Genomic DNA, 15,044 nt, shown 5'->3' on the forward strand with positions numbered 1-15,044 from the left:
GTGCCTGGGTGGGTCAGAAGCCCAACCACGAGTCAGCACCAGAAAAGAGTGTGGTCACACAGAAAGGTGGGTGGCAGCACTGAATAATGTGGAAAGCAGATATCCTTCCATGTGCAATGCCTCTGGGTCTGCAACAGTCAAATGTACAGCTATAAAATCAGATGAGGGTGCTACGTCGATTAATGCAATATGATCACAAGAAAAAGTGAAGTGAATTAAGGCTTCCAAATCTTGGAGAATATGGAAGATCGGAAGGTTTTCAAAAAAGTCTGAAACAGACTTTGACATTCCTTATTTGATATAAAGGGCTGATAGTATCAGATTACATTTAATCAGAAGTCAGCAAACATTTACTTCACAACTAAATGGTGATCAAAAAATGTACCCCAATTTAATGAGTGAAATATTGGGTTGCAGAATCAGTGTAGCTAAAGAAACTAGAAGTGCTGTTTGATCTGCTGAGCACTGTGTAGAGAGGAAGCGTTACCATTTCAGGTCAATGGCCTTTCAACAGAGCAGCAAGGGACAGGAGGAAATCTTATCAGTGAGAGAAGCAAAGCTTCAAGCTGAGTATTCGCAGAAGAGAAGCAAAAGTGAATTAAACAAATGGAAAAGTAAAAGAAAACCTTTGATGCTGAAAATGTGAAATAAAAGCAGAAAGTGCCGTACCACCTGTGGAAAGAGAAACAGCTAATGTTTCACATCAATCGCCTTACATTTGAACATTAACTGAAGTAGTTTTGCAAAGTGCCTGGAGTTCCCCTCTAGTTTCTTAAGGATGTTTAGACCGATACTTTTGGAAATGGACAGGAGCCAATACTGGTGAAATGCGACCATGAAACATTTCACGGAAATATGATCTGTGCTGCTATGACTAAGCAAAGCTCTTTACTCAAGTCTTCTCACTTCTCCTGTACAAGATGTATTTAAATTTATAATGTTGTAAACATTTCCAGAATAATGTTTATCAACATAATATTCAAGATAGCAAGTTTGTGCTATTGTAGTTTCATTGTAGTTTCTCAGACACCTAGCTTGAATAAGATTACTCACTTCAGTCAAAGTGCTTCTTCTCAAATTAACTTCTCTCTGCAAGATTTGGATACAAATCTTACTCGCCATTATCATAAAAGTAGTATAGTTGCAATATATTATGCTCAACAAAGTATGCCATAAACAAATGTCCTGGGAGTCTAAACAAGCTGCCATCAAAAATGTAATCGAATAGCTAACTTCCAAAAGCACCTCTTGGAAAAATTTTGCTTTGCACTTCCTCAGATCACCAAATTATTTATAACAAAGTGACATACAATTCAACAAGATTCAAGTACATTTATTATCAAAGAATTTATAAATTATACACCTTGAGATTTGTTTGCTTACAGGCAGCTCCAAAGCAAGAAACCAAAGAACCCAATTTAAAAAAAGACCATAAAAGAGGAAAAAGAAACACACATCATGCAAAGAATAGAAGCAAACGACAATATTCCAAATGTGACTGAGTTCTTAGATCCACTCCCCAGAGCAGCCGGAGTGAACCTAAGCTTGATCATATTAGCTATGTCAGTTCATCATATTAGCGGGACAAAAACACTGCAAAACACGCAGAGATGACAGCCGCTGGAGAGAGGAATGAATATTGCTGGAAAGTGAGCAAAATCAGGCTGACCCTCGCCTCTGCTCACGACACCCAGGCTTTCCAGTCTATCTGGACCAGCATTTAAATTGTCCAAGCACCATCTAGAGCCTCGCTCCAGGACCCGGGCCCCAGCGCAGTGATACACTTGGGCTGCACAGTCCAAAGCTGTTCTCGATCTCACCAAGTTGGCTCAGCGCTTGGAGCGGTTGAACCTTGCACCCGGATTAGGTGGACGGGCATTGAAACTCTTCCGCATCGACTCCTCTCCAAATCATTCACTCCAACAGTGACAGCAATATGAACTCCATCTGCGACCCTGTCTTGAACATGTTGCCCCTCGGTTTTGTGATGCACTCGCACGGCCCATCCTTCGAATCAGCTGCATCTCTGCTTGCTTTTTCGTTGTTTGTGGTGATAATTGACCACAATTTACTTCAGAAAAGGTGTTATTAATAATAGTTATTATACATATAGCTAAAGTAATATTGGCTATAGTTACAACACTGTAAATATCTGAACATGTCAAATCAATAATATGGTTTAAATAAAAATGCATCCTGTTCCCAGATTTAGGGTACAGCAAGAAATAAAATGCTCAAGTCCTCTGTATTCAAATAATAACATTATTTGTGATTTGGTTTTCTGCCAATTGCAAATAGGACGGACTTTAACGCTTCCGTAAGAGTCAATAAGGCACTTCACTCTGCCTTATCAAACCAACTCATTCTGAATCATTACATGCTATCATTGTGGATTTGTCCTTCTCTGGAGGTACTAGTGTAGCCCCCCGGCCAACCTCAGGGTCGCTTGGCTCGCTGTCGTCTAGGGAAACAGTCCTCGGCCCTGCCAAGCTAGTTAATTAGTTTGTGTGGATGCTGTGTGATGTACCCCACCCCACCCAAATAACAGACAATACATCGGATATGATTAAATGATTTACAGTTTATAGATATTACTGGAACTATATAATTAATAGAGAAGAAAATATAAAAGGAAAATAAAAGGCGCCACACTTATCAATGTTCAATCTCTTCGTGCATAAACAGTTGGAGCTCAGGACCCTTCTTCTTCACCCTGTGACCCCTTGGACCACCTCAACCGGCCGCCTGGGACCAACAACAGTGGTTGACCAGAAGCTCCACATGAGTCCCTCTCCGTCTCCTCGCCGAACGCCCTCCTCAGGGTCCGACCCCGTTAGCGGACATCACAGCACCTGGTCCATCCTCTGTCTCTCTCTCTCCCGCCTTCTGCCTCCAAAACCCTGCACATACAAATCTTCCAGATACACCAAAATCATAACAACTATCCCAATTGGTTCGTAACATCATCTTATCACCGCCTAACCCAAAACAAGCTGCTAGCGCAAAAACTTTCTCAGCATTTAACATAACAAAGACGTATTCCCAAGTATAACATAACAAAGAAGCCATTTTAATTAGCCTACGCAGTAACGTAAGAGACGAAACCCCCTTACACTAGGATCAGATAATAGACTCAAATTATGCAGAAGTCTCATAGCATAGCTGAGATCAGCTTTCCTTGTGTAGGCAAATTCAATATTGAGGAATGCAGAAATGAAGTACAGGTATTCACAAATAAACATCGTCATTATATGAAATGGTGCAGGTCACAGATATGGTTAAGGGAAAGCCTCAAATAAGAAGAAAGTGGATCAAAAGTTAACTGGGCAGGTTTCTGTGCTATACACATATGTGTCATTTAAACTTCAGCAGAGAAAAGCTTGCAATGTTAAATGTTTTGTTTTCAAATCCTCTGAATAATGAGAAAAAATCAGAGAAGTTAGCACTCTATGGATCTTGGAACTCCAAATGTTGTACGTTATTGCCGAATGATGCCAACAGAATGTCACGTCCTAACCTACATAATATTTCCCATCAGTAAGCTTTTGAACTCTCATTCAATGGTGTCAAAATTGTAGTACTTTCTTTAGGCGGTATTTTGTGTTTCATAACTGTAGTGAATTACACTAAAAGTTATTCCTGTTGGGAGATTTCTATTGTGAACTTGGTGGTATCCAAGGTCCTGTCTAAATTGGAGAGGCAAGTGCACGAAAAGCAGGCCAATGGCTACAGGTCAGGTCTGACCGGCCAGCCAGAGAAGTGGCAATGATCAGTGGAAATTGGGAAATAATGGATGAGGCCTAAGGGATTAAAAGATAATGTATGGGACACAGTGGGGTTCAAATTCATCACAGAATCATGATCAGCCTCAAAAATGCAGTTTTATTCCTCACCTCAGTGTACTGACAGGATAACAGCTTAAGAAAAAATTAATCTGCACCTACTGTAGAAACACATTCAAACTCTATTTCGATGAGTCGGCAACAATTTTTTTTTGGGTGGGAGATCCCCTCTCATCCTTTTAAATTCCAGAGCACACCGACCCATCAGACACAAAATCTGCATATGGGAGTTTTCGTATTCTCAGAGGTAGTCCAGATGACCTGAAGAATAGATTTCCTTTTCCATAATCTACAAAGCTCTGTATAATTGGACCAAAACTTTATGATGCTTTGTATTTGAAATCAAGTGAAATAAAGACAAACTTTGTCTTCCTAATTGCTTCTATGCCTGCGTGTTAACTCCTAAATCATGGACCTCTAAATACCAACATTTAAAGTTTTTTAACTTTAACACTTCTTTATCTCATTCAAAAGTAGACAATTTTAAAATTCCATATATTGTGTGTTATATATTACACTCCAACTCACATAACCTATTCTCATTTTCAACCTCAAGCACTATTTTTCCTAACTAGTTTATTACCAAAGCCAAATATAGATTACACTATCACCCATCCAAGTGTAACACAGACCAGAAATAGCCAAAATATACTTCATTCTCTAATTCCCAGTATTTACACAGCTAAGAATCTTCAGCGTTTGGCAGTATTCTGAGCTATGAGAAGGATAGTGACAGGGTACATCGGTATATAAACAGAATATAGAATAGCCATTGTATAGCAGGTAAAGTTGAACAGATGAATGTGAGGAGAAGCATTCTAGTATGAAAAATGTGGGAAAGTAATATTGAATTACGAATACAAAGGGTCTAAGGGCAGAGAGACAGGTTTGCATAAATCATTGAAAGCAGCAGGACAGGTTGAGAAAGTGGTTAATAAGACAGTCAGATCTGTGCTTCAGGAATAGAGGCAGAACACAAAGGCAGACAGTTCATGCTGAACCTCAGTACTTAATCTGAAGCTGGATCAGTATTTTGTCAATTCTGGTCACCACACTAGAGGAAGAATGTGAAAGGATAGAAAGGGGGTCCAGAAAAGATTTATAAATATGGTTCCTGAGATGAGGGATTGTAGTTACAAGGGCAGAGCAGGGACACTGAGACCACTTCCTCTGGAAAATGGGAGATACACATGTTTAAAAGATGTAAGATGTAAAGGGATCAAATCAGAATCAATAGGAAAGGCTGTACCTTCAGTCAAGGGAGTTGAGGACTAGGCATGAAAAGTACAAAATGAAACAGAAGAGAACTTAGAGGAATGACATGAGGAAAGATGATTTCCTTCCCCCCAAAACCCTTCTTCCACGGTGTGTGGTTGAAACCTGGTAGTCACTGCCTGCAGAAGTGATGGAAGCTGGTTCCATTGTGTCTTTAAAGAGGAAAATTCACAAATATACTGTGACATGGAGAAAAAATTAAAAGGCTTAAAAGAAAAATGCAATTGGATGAAACCAGAGAACATACAATGGTGGAGGGTTACTTCTCTGACTGGAGGCCCATGACTAGTGGTGTTCCCCGGAGGTCAGTGCTAGGTCAATTGCTATTGATGATCTACACAAATGCTTTGGATAAGAATTTACAAGGCATGGTTAATAAGTTCACAGATTGACAGTATCATTGACAGTGAAGTCAGGATTCATAGCGGGATCTCGATCTGCTGGGTAAGACATTCACAGTTAACAGCAGGGCACTGGGGAGTGTAGTAGAACAGAGGGAACTAGGAATATTTGTATTGCAGTTAGACAGTGTAGTGAAGAATGCTTTTGAAACACTGGCACTCATCAGTCAGGGCAATGAGGATAGAAGTTGGAAGGCATTTTGCAGTTGTACATGACACTGGCCAGGCCACACTTGGAACATTTTGTTCAGCTTCAGTCACTCTGACATAGGGAAGATGTCAGTAAGCTGGAAAGAGTGCAGAGGAGATGTTGCCAGGACTGAATTATAGAGGTTGGGACTGCTTATACTGGACCACAGAAGAATAAATGATCTTATTATAGGCATCTGTTAGTCTCGTGAGACCATGGATTTGTGCCTTAGAAGGTTTCCAGGGCGCAGGCCTGGACAAGGTTGTATGGAAGACCAGCAGTTGCCCATGCTGCAAGTCTCTCCTCTCCATGCCACCGATGTTGTCCAAGGGAAAGGCACTAGGGCTGATACAGCTTGGCACCGGTGTCGTCGCAGAGCAATGTGTGGTTAAGTGCCTTGCTCAAGGACACAACACGTTGCCTCAGCTGAAGCTCGAACTAGCGACCTTCAGATCACTAGACCAACGCCTTAATCACTTGGCCACGCACCAACAAGTGTTCAGAAGTGTATAAAATCATGAGGGGCATAGATGAGATCAATTTTTTTCCGAGGATTGTGGAAATTATGAATTAAAGAGCATAGATTTAAGGTGAGAGAGGATAAATCTAATAGGAATCCATGGGGCAATTCTTCATCCTGAGGCAGGTCAGTATATAGAATGAGTTGCTAGAGGAAGTGGTTGAGGCAGGTATTTTGACATCATTTGAAAGGTACAGTACTTGGATAGGTACATGGATATAAAGAATATGGGCCAAACACGGGTAGATGAAAATGGACTTCATAAGCCAAAGGACTTGTCTTCATACCATATGAAGGTGGAGAACACCTTTATCATCATGCACACGATGGGGTGAATGACCTCTGTATGCTGTTATCATTCTGTGATTTTGTGAACAGGCTTGCCAAACTAAATACATTGATGACATGCTGATCAACAGGGTGGAATGCACAATATTGTGGTGTAGGACAAGTTCTTTTAAACACACTATCTGAGCTTGTTCATAATAGTTGAGTGCAGGTCAAGGACATTAGATGACAAAAGGATGCAAGAAGATAGCAGGAACAGATTGAAAGACTAACTTCAATAATTATTGATCGGCGGGTGCGATGTCAAGAAGTGACCCCAGTAAGCTTAAGAGTAGGTTCGCAACTTTCATACCCAAACCCAGAGCAAGTATGAATTAAGGACCATGCAAAATCTCAGAGAGTCAATTTTAGATGCATGTCTGAATGCATCAAGTAAGAACACCTCTTTTTTTCTGTACGGTGGACTGATGCCAAGTGAAACCACAGGTGGGGCCCAATCAAGGCCATTGCACTCATATATAATGGCAATACTGCAATAAAATAATGGGCTTGGTGGCTTCAGCCTTATCCTCACTTCTTTTAAACCTAATCTCTTTTGATTTTGTTATCAAAAGATAATGAATCACTGAGTAAACTGAGCACTCTATCCATAAGTGATACTATATCTAATTTCAAGCACAAGTTCCAATGGGCTTTGATACATTACTGTACATACATTCTATATTCTCCCTCCTTGACCCCCATGTTTAGAGGCTTTAAATTAAATATACAGAACAATTCACATGCTTTGCTTATATAAAAGTTGATACCCCGGCTATCTGCTACCCTGATATTGTGACAAAAGTAATCTTTCCACCCACGTTAGACGTGCCACATATTAAAAACAATAATTTTAGAAGGTTGCAAAATGCTCAGGTGAGATTACGTATCCTCCCCTGGAAGCCAGTTCTTTGACAGATATGAGAAGTGGTGAACAAGTTTGGAGGTAAGTATAGTTCATAACCAACATGCTAGGCAGGTTCAAAAGTGGACAGAAGTGTGATTACACTTGCAGCAACTCCCACCGACCAATAAAGTACAGCACACAAGGTGCCAGAGGCCCCAGATAAACTGGCTTTGCATTTGCTACAACTGTATAGAAATCTGCCAAAAAAAAAACAACTGAAATGTATATGCTGGAGAAACGAAATGACGAAAACAGATTTCCTCTTCAGAATGCAGAGAAAGGAATGGCTTGTAGTATGTGTTTTGTTTTCAGCTTATCTTCTAGTGATGGAAATGGCAGAAATTTGATCGAAAGTGCAAAAGGATTGGTGGTGAGGGATGCAGGTGGTATCTTAGTAAATGAAATCTAGGAGATGATGTCACAATTGTAGACATGTTATTGAGAGAGCTCACCAAAGGAAAGAGACAAGTTAGAAATACTAATACAGAAAATATAGCCAACAGGGTAATGTAACAGAGAAACAGAGTCACAAAAACAAGTCTTCTATAGATACAAGTATTACTGATGAAACAGTATTTGGGAATGCATAGTAGATGGAAGACAAAGGAAGGATAACAGGAAGGGAAACATTAAGAGTATATGACAATAAGGATAAAGAAATCTGGTAGCAAAAAAGAATTCAAGAATATCAGAGCAATAGGAGAATAGAATCTCATCAAAGGAAACGTTGAAACTGGGAGACTGTCCCTCACCCCAAGTTGATAAAATGCCTCACATCTTTTTCCAAAAATAAAGGCATAAAGTAAAACTCTGAAAATCTAGCATCCTTTCATTCAGAGGTCTGACAATCCAGAACCTGGTTTCTTCATTAATCCAGAGGCTTATCTTGGGTTCTAGAGCATGTCCGGACGAGTTCTAGATTATGAGCCAGGTATGTGATTGGAACTGGGGTTGAAATCCAAAATATAGGAAGGTTTGCAGCTGTTGGATGGGGTGGGTGGGTAATAGGACAAGTGGTAGCATTCCTTTGCAGCTGGTGGACATACTGAAAATGATGTGCTGGCAGAGAGAAAGGCAAGGACCAAGGCAATTATTTCTCTGTTCAGTCTACAGAGTGAAATACAGCCAGCCAATAAATGGCAGGATCCTGAGCGAGGGCTCCATTAGTTATGACACAAGAGAAGGTGTGTAATATGCCAACTTAAATATAGACAACAGGTTGATGAAAGCTTTGGGGAATTTAGTTCCACAAAGAAATTGAAACAGTTGAGGCCAAAACACGAAGAGGTACAATCTGGTGGCAAACCAGGCAAAATTGTTGCAGCCCAGTAAATACACTGCAGCACGACACAAGCAAAAGCACACCAGTGCCAGTCCTAGTTTCTGCTATTCCATTCTCCAATGTTATCACCTCCTACGTCTGCTTCTTCACCCAGACTTTCAGTCACCGCTCTGAAACAATTTTGCTTTGGCTCAATGTCAATTTTGTGTTTGAATATGTTCAGTAAAATATCTTGGGATGCATATTAAAAACATAATGAATTTGATAATGAGCAGGTATTTTTTGCCTGATTTTTTTTAAAATTTCAGATGCTAGAAATCCAAAGTAAAAACAAATTGTTGAAAATGCTCAGCACAACAGGGACAATCTGAGGAGAAAAGCAGAGTTAAAATTTCAGGGCAGCAAGCATTTTTATTTTTGTTGATTACAGAAACTGTTTTCTTATCGATTACAGCACTCATCTGGTTAACTGAATTACTAACATTGCTGGCATTCCTGTTATCAACATATTTCTTTTATTTCATCCATCAGATGTTTGCTGCAAAGAAACCAGCTCCAAACAAATGTTCCTTAAGATTTCACTACCAACTGAATAATTAACTGGAAGTTATGAAATGGTATATCATTGGATTAAATATGCCATACACAGTATTGCTTATTTCACCAGTTTTTAGGCAATATCTACTTCCCCCAACCGTTTGTTTTCACTCTTTTCTGTTCCTTTTAACAAACTGTAATATTCCCAGGAAAGCATTCTCTTCTCTTTAGTTCTCTGCAGAAATAGAACAGCTGTGCTAAAAGGATCAATAACTTTGTCATTCATTCATAATTCAGGCTTCAACAGCTTTGCTCTCCCTAGGTCTACACATTCTATAAAAAGTTTTTTTTAAAAACCCTTTTGATATCAAGACCACTACGGCCAAAGCTGTATTTTTAAAAAATATAGACACTTTAAAAGAAAAATTTCAAGGTGTAAATAACGAAGTCTTCTCTATAGCTGCACCTAAGTTTTGATTTATGGATTTACTGAATTATTACTAAAGGGAAGGATAGAGAAAACGGAAGAATACGTGGACCCCACAACAGCCAATTCACTAAAGCTGTGATTTAAACTGTAACATTTAGATTCGCCTGTTTAAGTGTTATTAACATTAAAACAAGATTTGTTTAATCACATCAAACAGCTGTTTTCCACTTGTGGAAATGTTCTTCAACACGATGCCAGTTTGTTATCTTCTCAAGCTTACCAATTTTAGCTAAGGAAGCCAGGAGTATCCAAAGGGTGATCTCGAATGGAACTTGTACGTGGTAGTAATCCAGGGAGAAGACACTAAGTCGCTGCTCCTGATGTGTAGAGGCCGTAGCGCCGTAATATGTGTTAGAATCATGATGCCGTCCACTGCCTAACGTATCCTGGATACCGAAAGCCGTGTTGTTTCCAGAAGCATCCACAAACGAGTTTAAAAAATAAGCTAGTAAAATGAAATAGACATGGGGCAATGAACGGCAGTGTTTGCCAGTAATCCGGGATGATCCACCGCCCATAGTGACAGACGCTGAAATGAAATCAGCACTTTACTCTGCCAAAATGCACCAGCCAAGTTAATTACAGCGCATTCTGCAGAGTTAGAGTCAGTACATGGTCTGAACACATCCTGGCCTAACTCAGGCTGTAAGATAAGTCAACAAGAGTCCCCTAAACAAGTTGAACAGGTGCAACAACTTCCGCCCTCCGACGAACGTGCTAGTAGTTTACTTTTACAGCTCATTGATACTGACTGCACTTCCCCTTTCGGTGTATCAGGTAAATCAAGTCCTGTACACTGAAACAACTAACCAAGGAACGCAGAGCAATCTCGTTCTCGTTGACAATCAGCTACAGTCCTTGCTCAGCAGTCCGATATACATGACAACCCCTTAATGCCCCTGTATGGATTCCGTTTTCAGTTTAGGTAAACATCAACAGATACTCAAACAACCTGGGGCAGTAGTGAGTCCCACCCGGCCAAGTAAAGCGCTTGCCTGCTCACAGGAGAATGCAGGGATCGCAGCAAATTTTGTAGGACGACTGTAATATTAGACGTTCCCGACACTCTTAAATTTACATAAAACAACTTTAGGAAGGTGATTTTCACTAAAGGCTGTTAGGTTACGGGAAGGCGGTCTAATATGCAAAGTTACACAAGAGACTGCAGCATCGGCAGGAGGGAGGGAACTGTCCTGATTTAGGGCTTCGATCGGAAACGCCGTTTCCTCCCACCGATCCTGCCCTGAGTGCCTCGGACGGATTGTGTTTGGCGGTCCAATGCGCACTTGATTGCTAAAAGCAGGACGGCATTAATTCGGAAAGGTCTGTGGATGTGAATCTTGTATTTCTGCTGAGGATTTTTGAATGGAGATCTGTGACGCTGACATATCAGGTACTTATAGGCAGACGGGACATTTATAGTAGCACTGGAGGCTGTACCGTGATCAAAACATCCTAGAGTCGTCAGCGTGAAGCAAGACCCCTTCAGCCCACCGAATCTGCACAAGCCATCAACCGCCCATTTACGCGAATGCTAGGTGAATCTCATTTTTCTTGTACTCCCCATATTTTCATCAACTTCCTTCAGGTTGGAATGTGGAAGGATACAACATAGGAACAGGCCGTTTGGCCCACTATGTTGCGTTGAACCAATAAAGCTCATGTCACCTAATCCCTTTCATTTGCGTCTGGTCCACATCCCAGCATTCGCTGCACATTCCCGTGCCAGAAAAGAGCCTCTTAACATTCCCTGAGGTGTTCATCTCCAGCGCATTCCAGGAATCCACCGCTCTCTGTGTAAAATTAAAAATAAAATTCGACTAGCACATCTCCTTTGAACTCCTCCTCCCGCCATCTTAGTATTAGACAGTTCAACCCGGGGGATAAAGATACCAGCTCTTTACTCCTGCTATGCCGCTTATAACTTTATAAACTTTTATCAGGTCTCCCCCTCAGCCTTCGCTGCTCTAAAGAAAACAACCCAAGTTTATCCAAACTTTCCTCATAACACATGCAGACATCCCACCTTGCAAAAACTCATTTCAGGGAGGTAGCACCACCACCCTAACCCCGCAACCCCATATCTTCCCCCCTCCCCCCGTCGACCTCCAAGGATGTATGTATACAGGACACTTGATTATGAAAGGACACAACAATTGATTTGATCATATACACCTTGTTGTGTATTTTGTTGGCAGTCTCAATGCTAAGAGCTGAATGCTAATGCAAATAGCTTTTCTATTTCTTTTGCAAACTTTCCTTGTACCGTGATGTGGCTTGCTTGGCAGATTTGAACATTTTGCTGGAAGTCTCAACCTCATAGCAGTCTGTGTCAATTAATTTGTTAATTTTGCAAGACACCAGATTCACGAGTGTTTTGTGAGATAGCTGACTTCTGAATTCTATCGTAATGTGACGCACGATGCTGAATGCCCTTTCTACATCACAATTAGAATTTGGCAGCACCAAAAGCAACTTCATCAACTGTCAGAGCTCTTTGAATCTCAACTTATCATGGAGTCATTTTTTTAAAATTCTATTACAACTTTAAGCAAGTCTACAGGGAGTTTGTCCTCATCACATAGGACATCAATAGAGTAGCTCCTTAGCAGCTAGCCAGCTAGTTTAAATAACGTTAGCTATGCTAATGAATGAATGACACCTGTTAAACTCACCTCAACATGTCCTTTACAGTCATTTAACCTGCCATGGGCAATAGAAAAGTCACTGTTGCAAACAGTGCAGTGAGCAACACTGTCATTATTTTTGACCCCTATTAGGCAGGGGTACATTTCAGTGTAGTCTGGGGTGAAGTACGTTTTATATTTTCTTTTTTTGGAACACTCTGCCATGGCGCTGCAGGACACTAAACTGAATTGATGGACAATGAAAGAGAGAGAGAGAGGTCGACTGTAAAGCCCACCCACAGAGAAAACTGATAGGTCTACTTAGCACAAAGAGAGACCAATCAGGATGCTCTCTCTGTCACTGTCTCGCTACATCTGTCACTCCCTCTCTCTCCCCCCTCACTCACTCACTCTCAAAAAAATCATTTCTGGGATATTGTATATAAATTGCGGGCATCAGGGAGCTGCTATCAATATGTGGGAGACTCCCGGAACTTCTGGGAAAGGTAGGATGTCTGGACATGTCCTTTATTCCTTATAGAATCCTAATAAACCTCTTCTGCACACTCTCCATAGCATCCACATCCTTTCTGGTGGGGAAGGTGACTAGAAATGAATACAGTACTCTCCATGGTGCCTAATCTGATATATAGCTTCCTAAGTATTGAACTCAGTGCCTTGGCTATTAAATGTAATGGTGCTATATACCTCTGTTACTACCCCTACTGACTTGTGCACCAACTTTTAGATTCTACTCCTCACCTATACACTAGGAGGCAAGTTACAGAAGCCTACAATAAACCAATTAATCCTTTGGGTTATGAGAGGAAATCCACATTGTTACAGGAAGAACATACAAACTCCTCACTGACAGCTCCTGAGCTCAGAATTGAACCCAGGTCTCAGCTATCACGAGGTAAGACTTCTACCAGCTGTACCATTCGGCAGCCCAATATTGTTAGATTATTTCATAAGTACTGTAAATGTTTTTGCTATTTATAAGTTTATTTTGTCTCTCCTTGTGTTTTTTCTGTGCCCAGTTTAGACACCCTCCTGTTTTTGCCCTTCAGTCTCATTGAGAAAGGTGAAGGACAGAGAGACTGGAATCTGGGACAACAAAAAAGCTGCAGGAGGAACTCAGCAGGTCAGGTGGTGTCATTGGAGGAAAATGGACATTCAGAGGTTCTGGTTGAGACTATTCATCTGAATGGAAAGAGGGGAGATAGGTGATAAAATAAGATGGGGGAGGAAGAGCCGGAAAGCAACAGATGGATCCAGGTAAGGAGGGGGTTGAATGGCAAATTGAGCCAATTAATGGAGGGAAGGGTGGGGATTACAACAGAGGCTTCAAGGTGATAGGTGAAGGCAACAAATGGTTTCAGTAAATGGAATCTGAAACAAAAGCAAAAGATACGCAGCTTAGAAACAAATAAGAGAAGTGGTATGCATTCACCAATATGCTTATGGACAGAACGGCTCTACCACAAATGCCATCGCATCTGCCATGCACCTAGAAAACAAGGACACTGATGTCTGAAACACAAGAGGTCCTGCAACTGCTGGAGATCCAGTGCAACACACACAAAATGCCGCAGGAACTCAGCAGGTCAGGCAGCATCTATGGAAATGGATAAACGGTCGACGCTTCATGCCGAGAGCCTTCATAAATACTGGTAAGAAAGGGGGAAGATGGCAGAATAAGAAGGTGGGAGGACTGAGAGAAGAATAAGCTGGAAGTTGATAGGTGAAGCCAGGTGGGTGGGGAGGGGTGTAATGAAGTAAGGAGCTGCGGGGGGGCGGAGGTGATAAGTGGAAAAGGCAAAGGGCCAAGAAGAAGGAATCTAACAGGAGAGGAGAGTGGATCATTGAAAAAAGGGAGCGAGGAGTGCATCAGTGGAGGTGTTAGGCAGGTTAGGAGAAGAGGAAAGAGGCCAGAGTAGGGAAATGAAGAAGAGGGAAAAAATACCAGATGTTGGAGAAATCGATGTTCATGCTATCAGGTTGGAGAGTGTCTAAACGGAGTATGAACTGTTGCACCTTCAACCTGAGAGTAGCCTCACCATAGCAGAAGAGGAGGCTTTGGACCAACATGTTGGAAGAGGAATGGGGATAGGAATTGAAATGATTGGTCACTGAGAAATTCTACTTTCTGCAGATAGAACTGAGGTGCTCGATGGTGGTCCCCAATCTATGTTTAGTTTTACAAATGTAGAGCAGGCCATAGCAGAACCATCGGATATAAAAGATCCCCAGAAGATTCACAAGTGAGGTGCTGCCTCACCTGGAAGGACTGCTTAGGTCCCAGAATGGAGGCCAATGAACAGGTGGAGTAGCGTTCTGTTGCTTGCAGGGATTAGTGCCAGGAGGGAAATTATTAGGGAGGGACAAATGGACAGAGAAATTACAGGGGGAATGATCCCCGTGAAAAACAGAGAGTGGTGTGGGAGGGGTGGGTAAAGTTTGTTTGGTGGTAGTGTCCCGTTGAAGATGCTGGAAGTTACAGAGAATGATGTACTGGATACAGTGGCTCATGGGGAGCTAAGTGAGGACAAGGGAAACTTTACACTGTTAAGGCAGTGGGAAGTTGGGGTGAGTGCGAATGTCTGGGAAATGGATGAGATGTGGCTGAGGGCAGCATCAATAGTG

At 41.4% G+C, this 15,044-nt stretch overlaps 1 protein-coding gene and 1 long non-coding RNA gene across 2 annotated transcripts in view; one reads left to right on the forward strand and one right to left on the reverse strand.

Moving 5' to 3' along the window:
- Positions 1-10,872, reverse strand: part of slc9a2 (solute carrier family 9 member 2) — a 102,428-nt gene extending 91,556 nt beyond the window's left edge. Inside the window, exon 1 of the mRNA XM_072263226.1 lies at positions 9,992-10,872. Within this exon, the coding sequence (XP_072119327.1) occupies positions 9,992-10,289 (298 nt within the window). The 5' untranslated portion in view covers positions 10,290-10,872. The remainder of the gene's footprint in view (positions 1-9,991) is intronic.
- A 381-nt stretch (positions 10,873-11,253) lies between these two features.
- Positions 11,254-13,658, forward strand: LOC140200226 (uncharacterized). Its single transcript, XR_011886577.1, has 3 exons — positions 11,254-11,309; positions 13,147-13,314; positions 13,439-13,658. It is a non-coding gene; the product is annotated as an uncharacterized lncRNA (long non-coding RNA).
- The last annotated feature ends 1,386 nt before the right edge of the window (positions 13,659-15,044 follow it).

This window comes from Mobula birostris, chromosome 7, assembly GCF_030028105.1.
Source record: "Mobula birostris isolate sMobBir1 chromosome 7, sMobBir1.hap1, whole genome shotgun sequence".
Classification (NCBI taxonomy): domain Eukaryota; kingdom Metazoa; phylum Chordata; class Chondrichthyes; order Myliobatiformes; family Myliobatidae; genus Mobula; species Mobula birostris.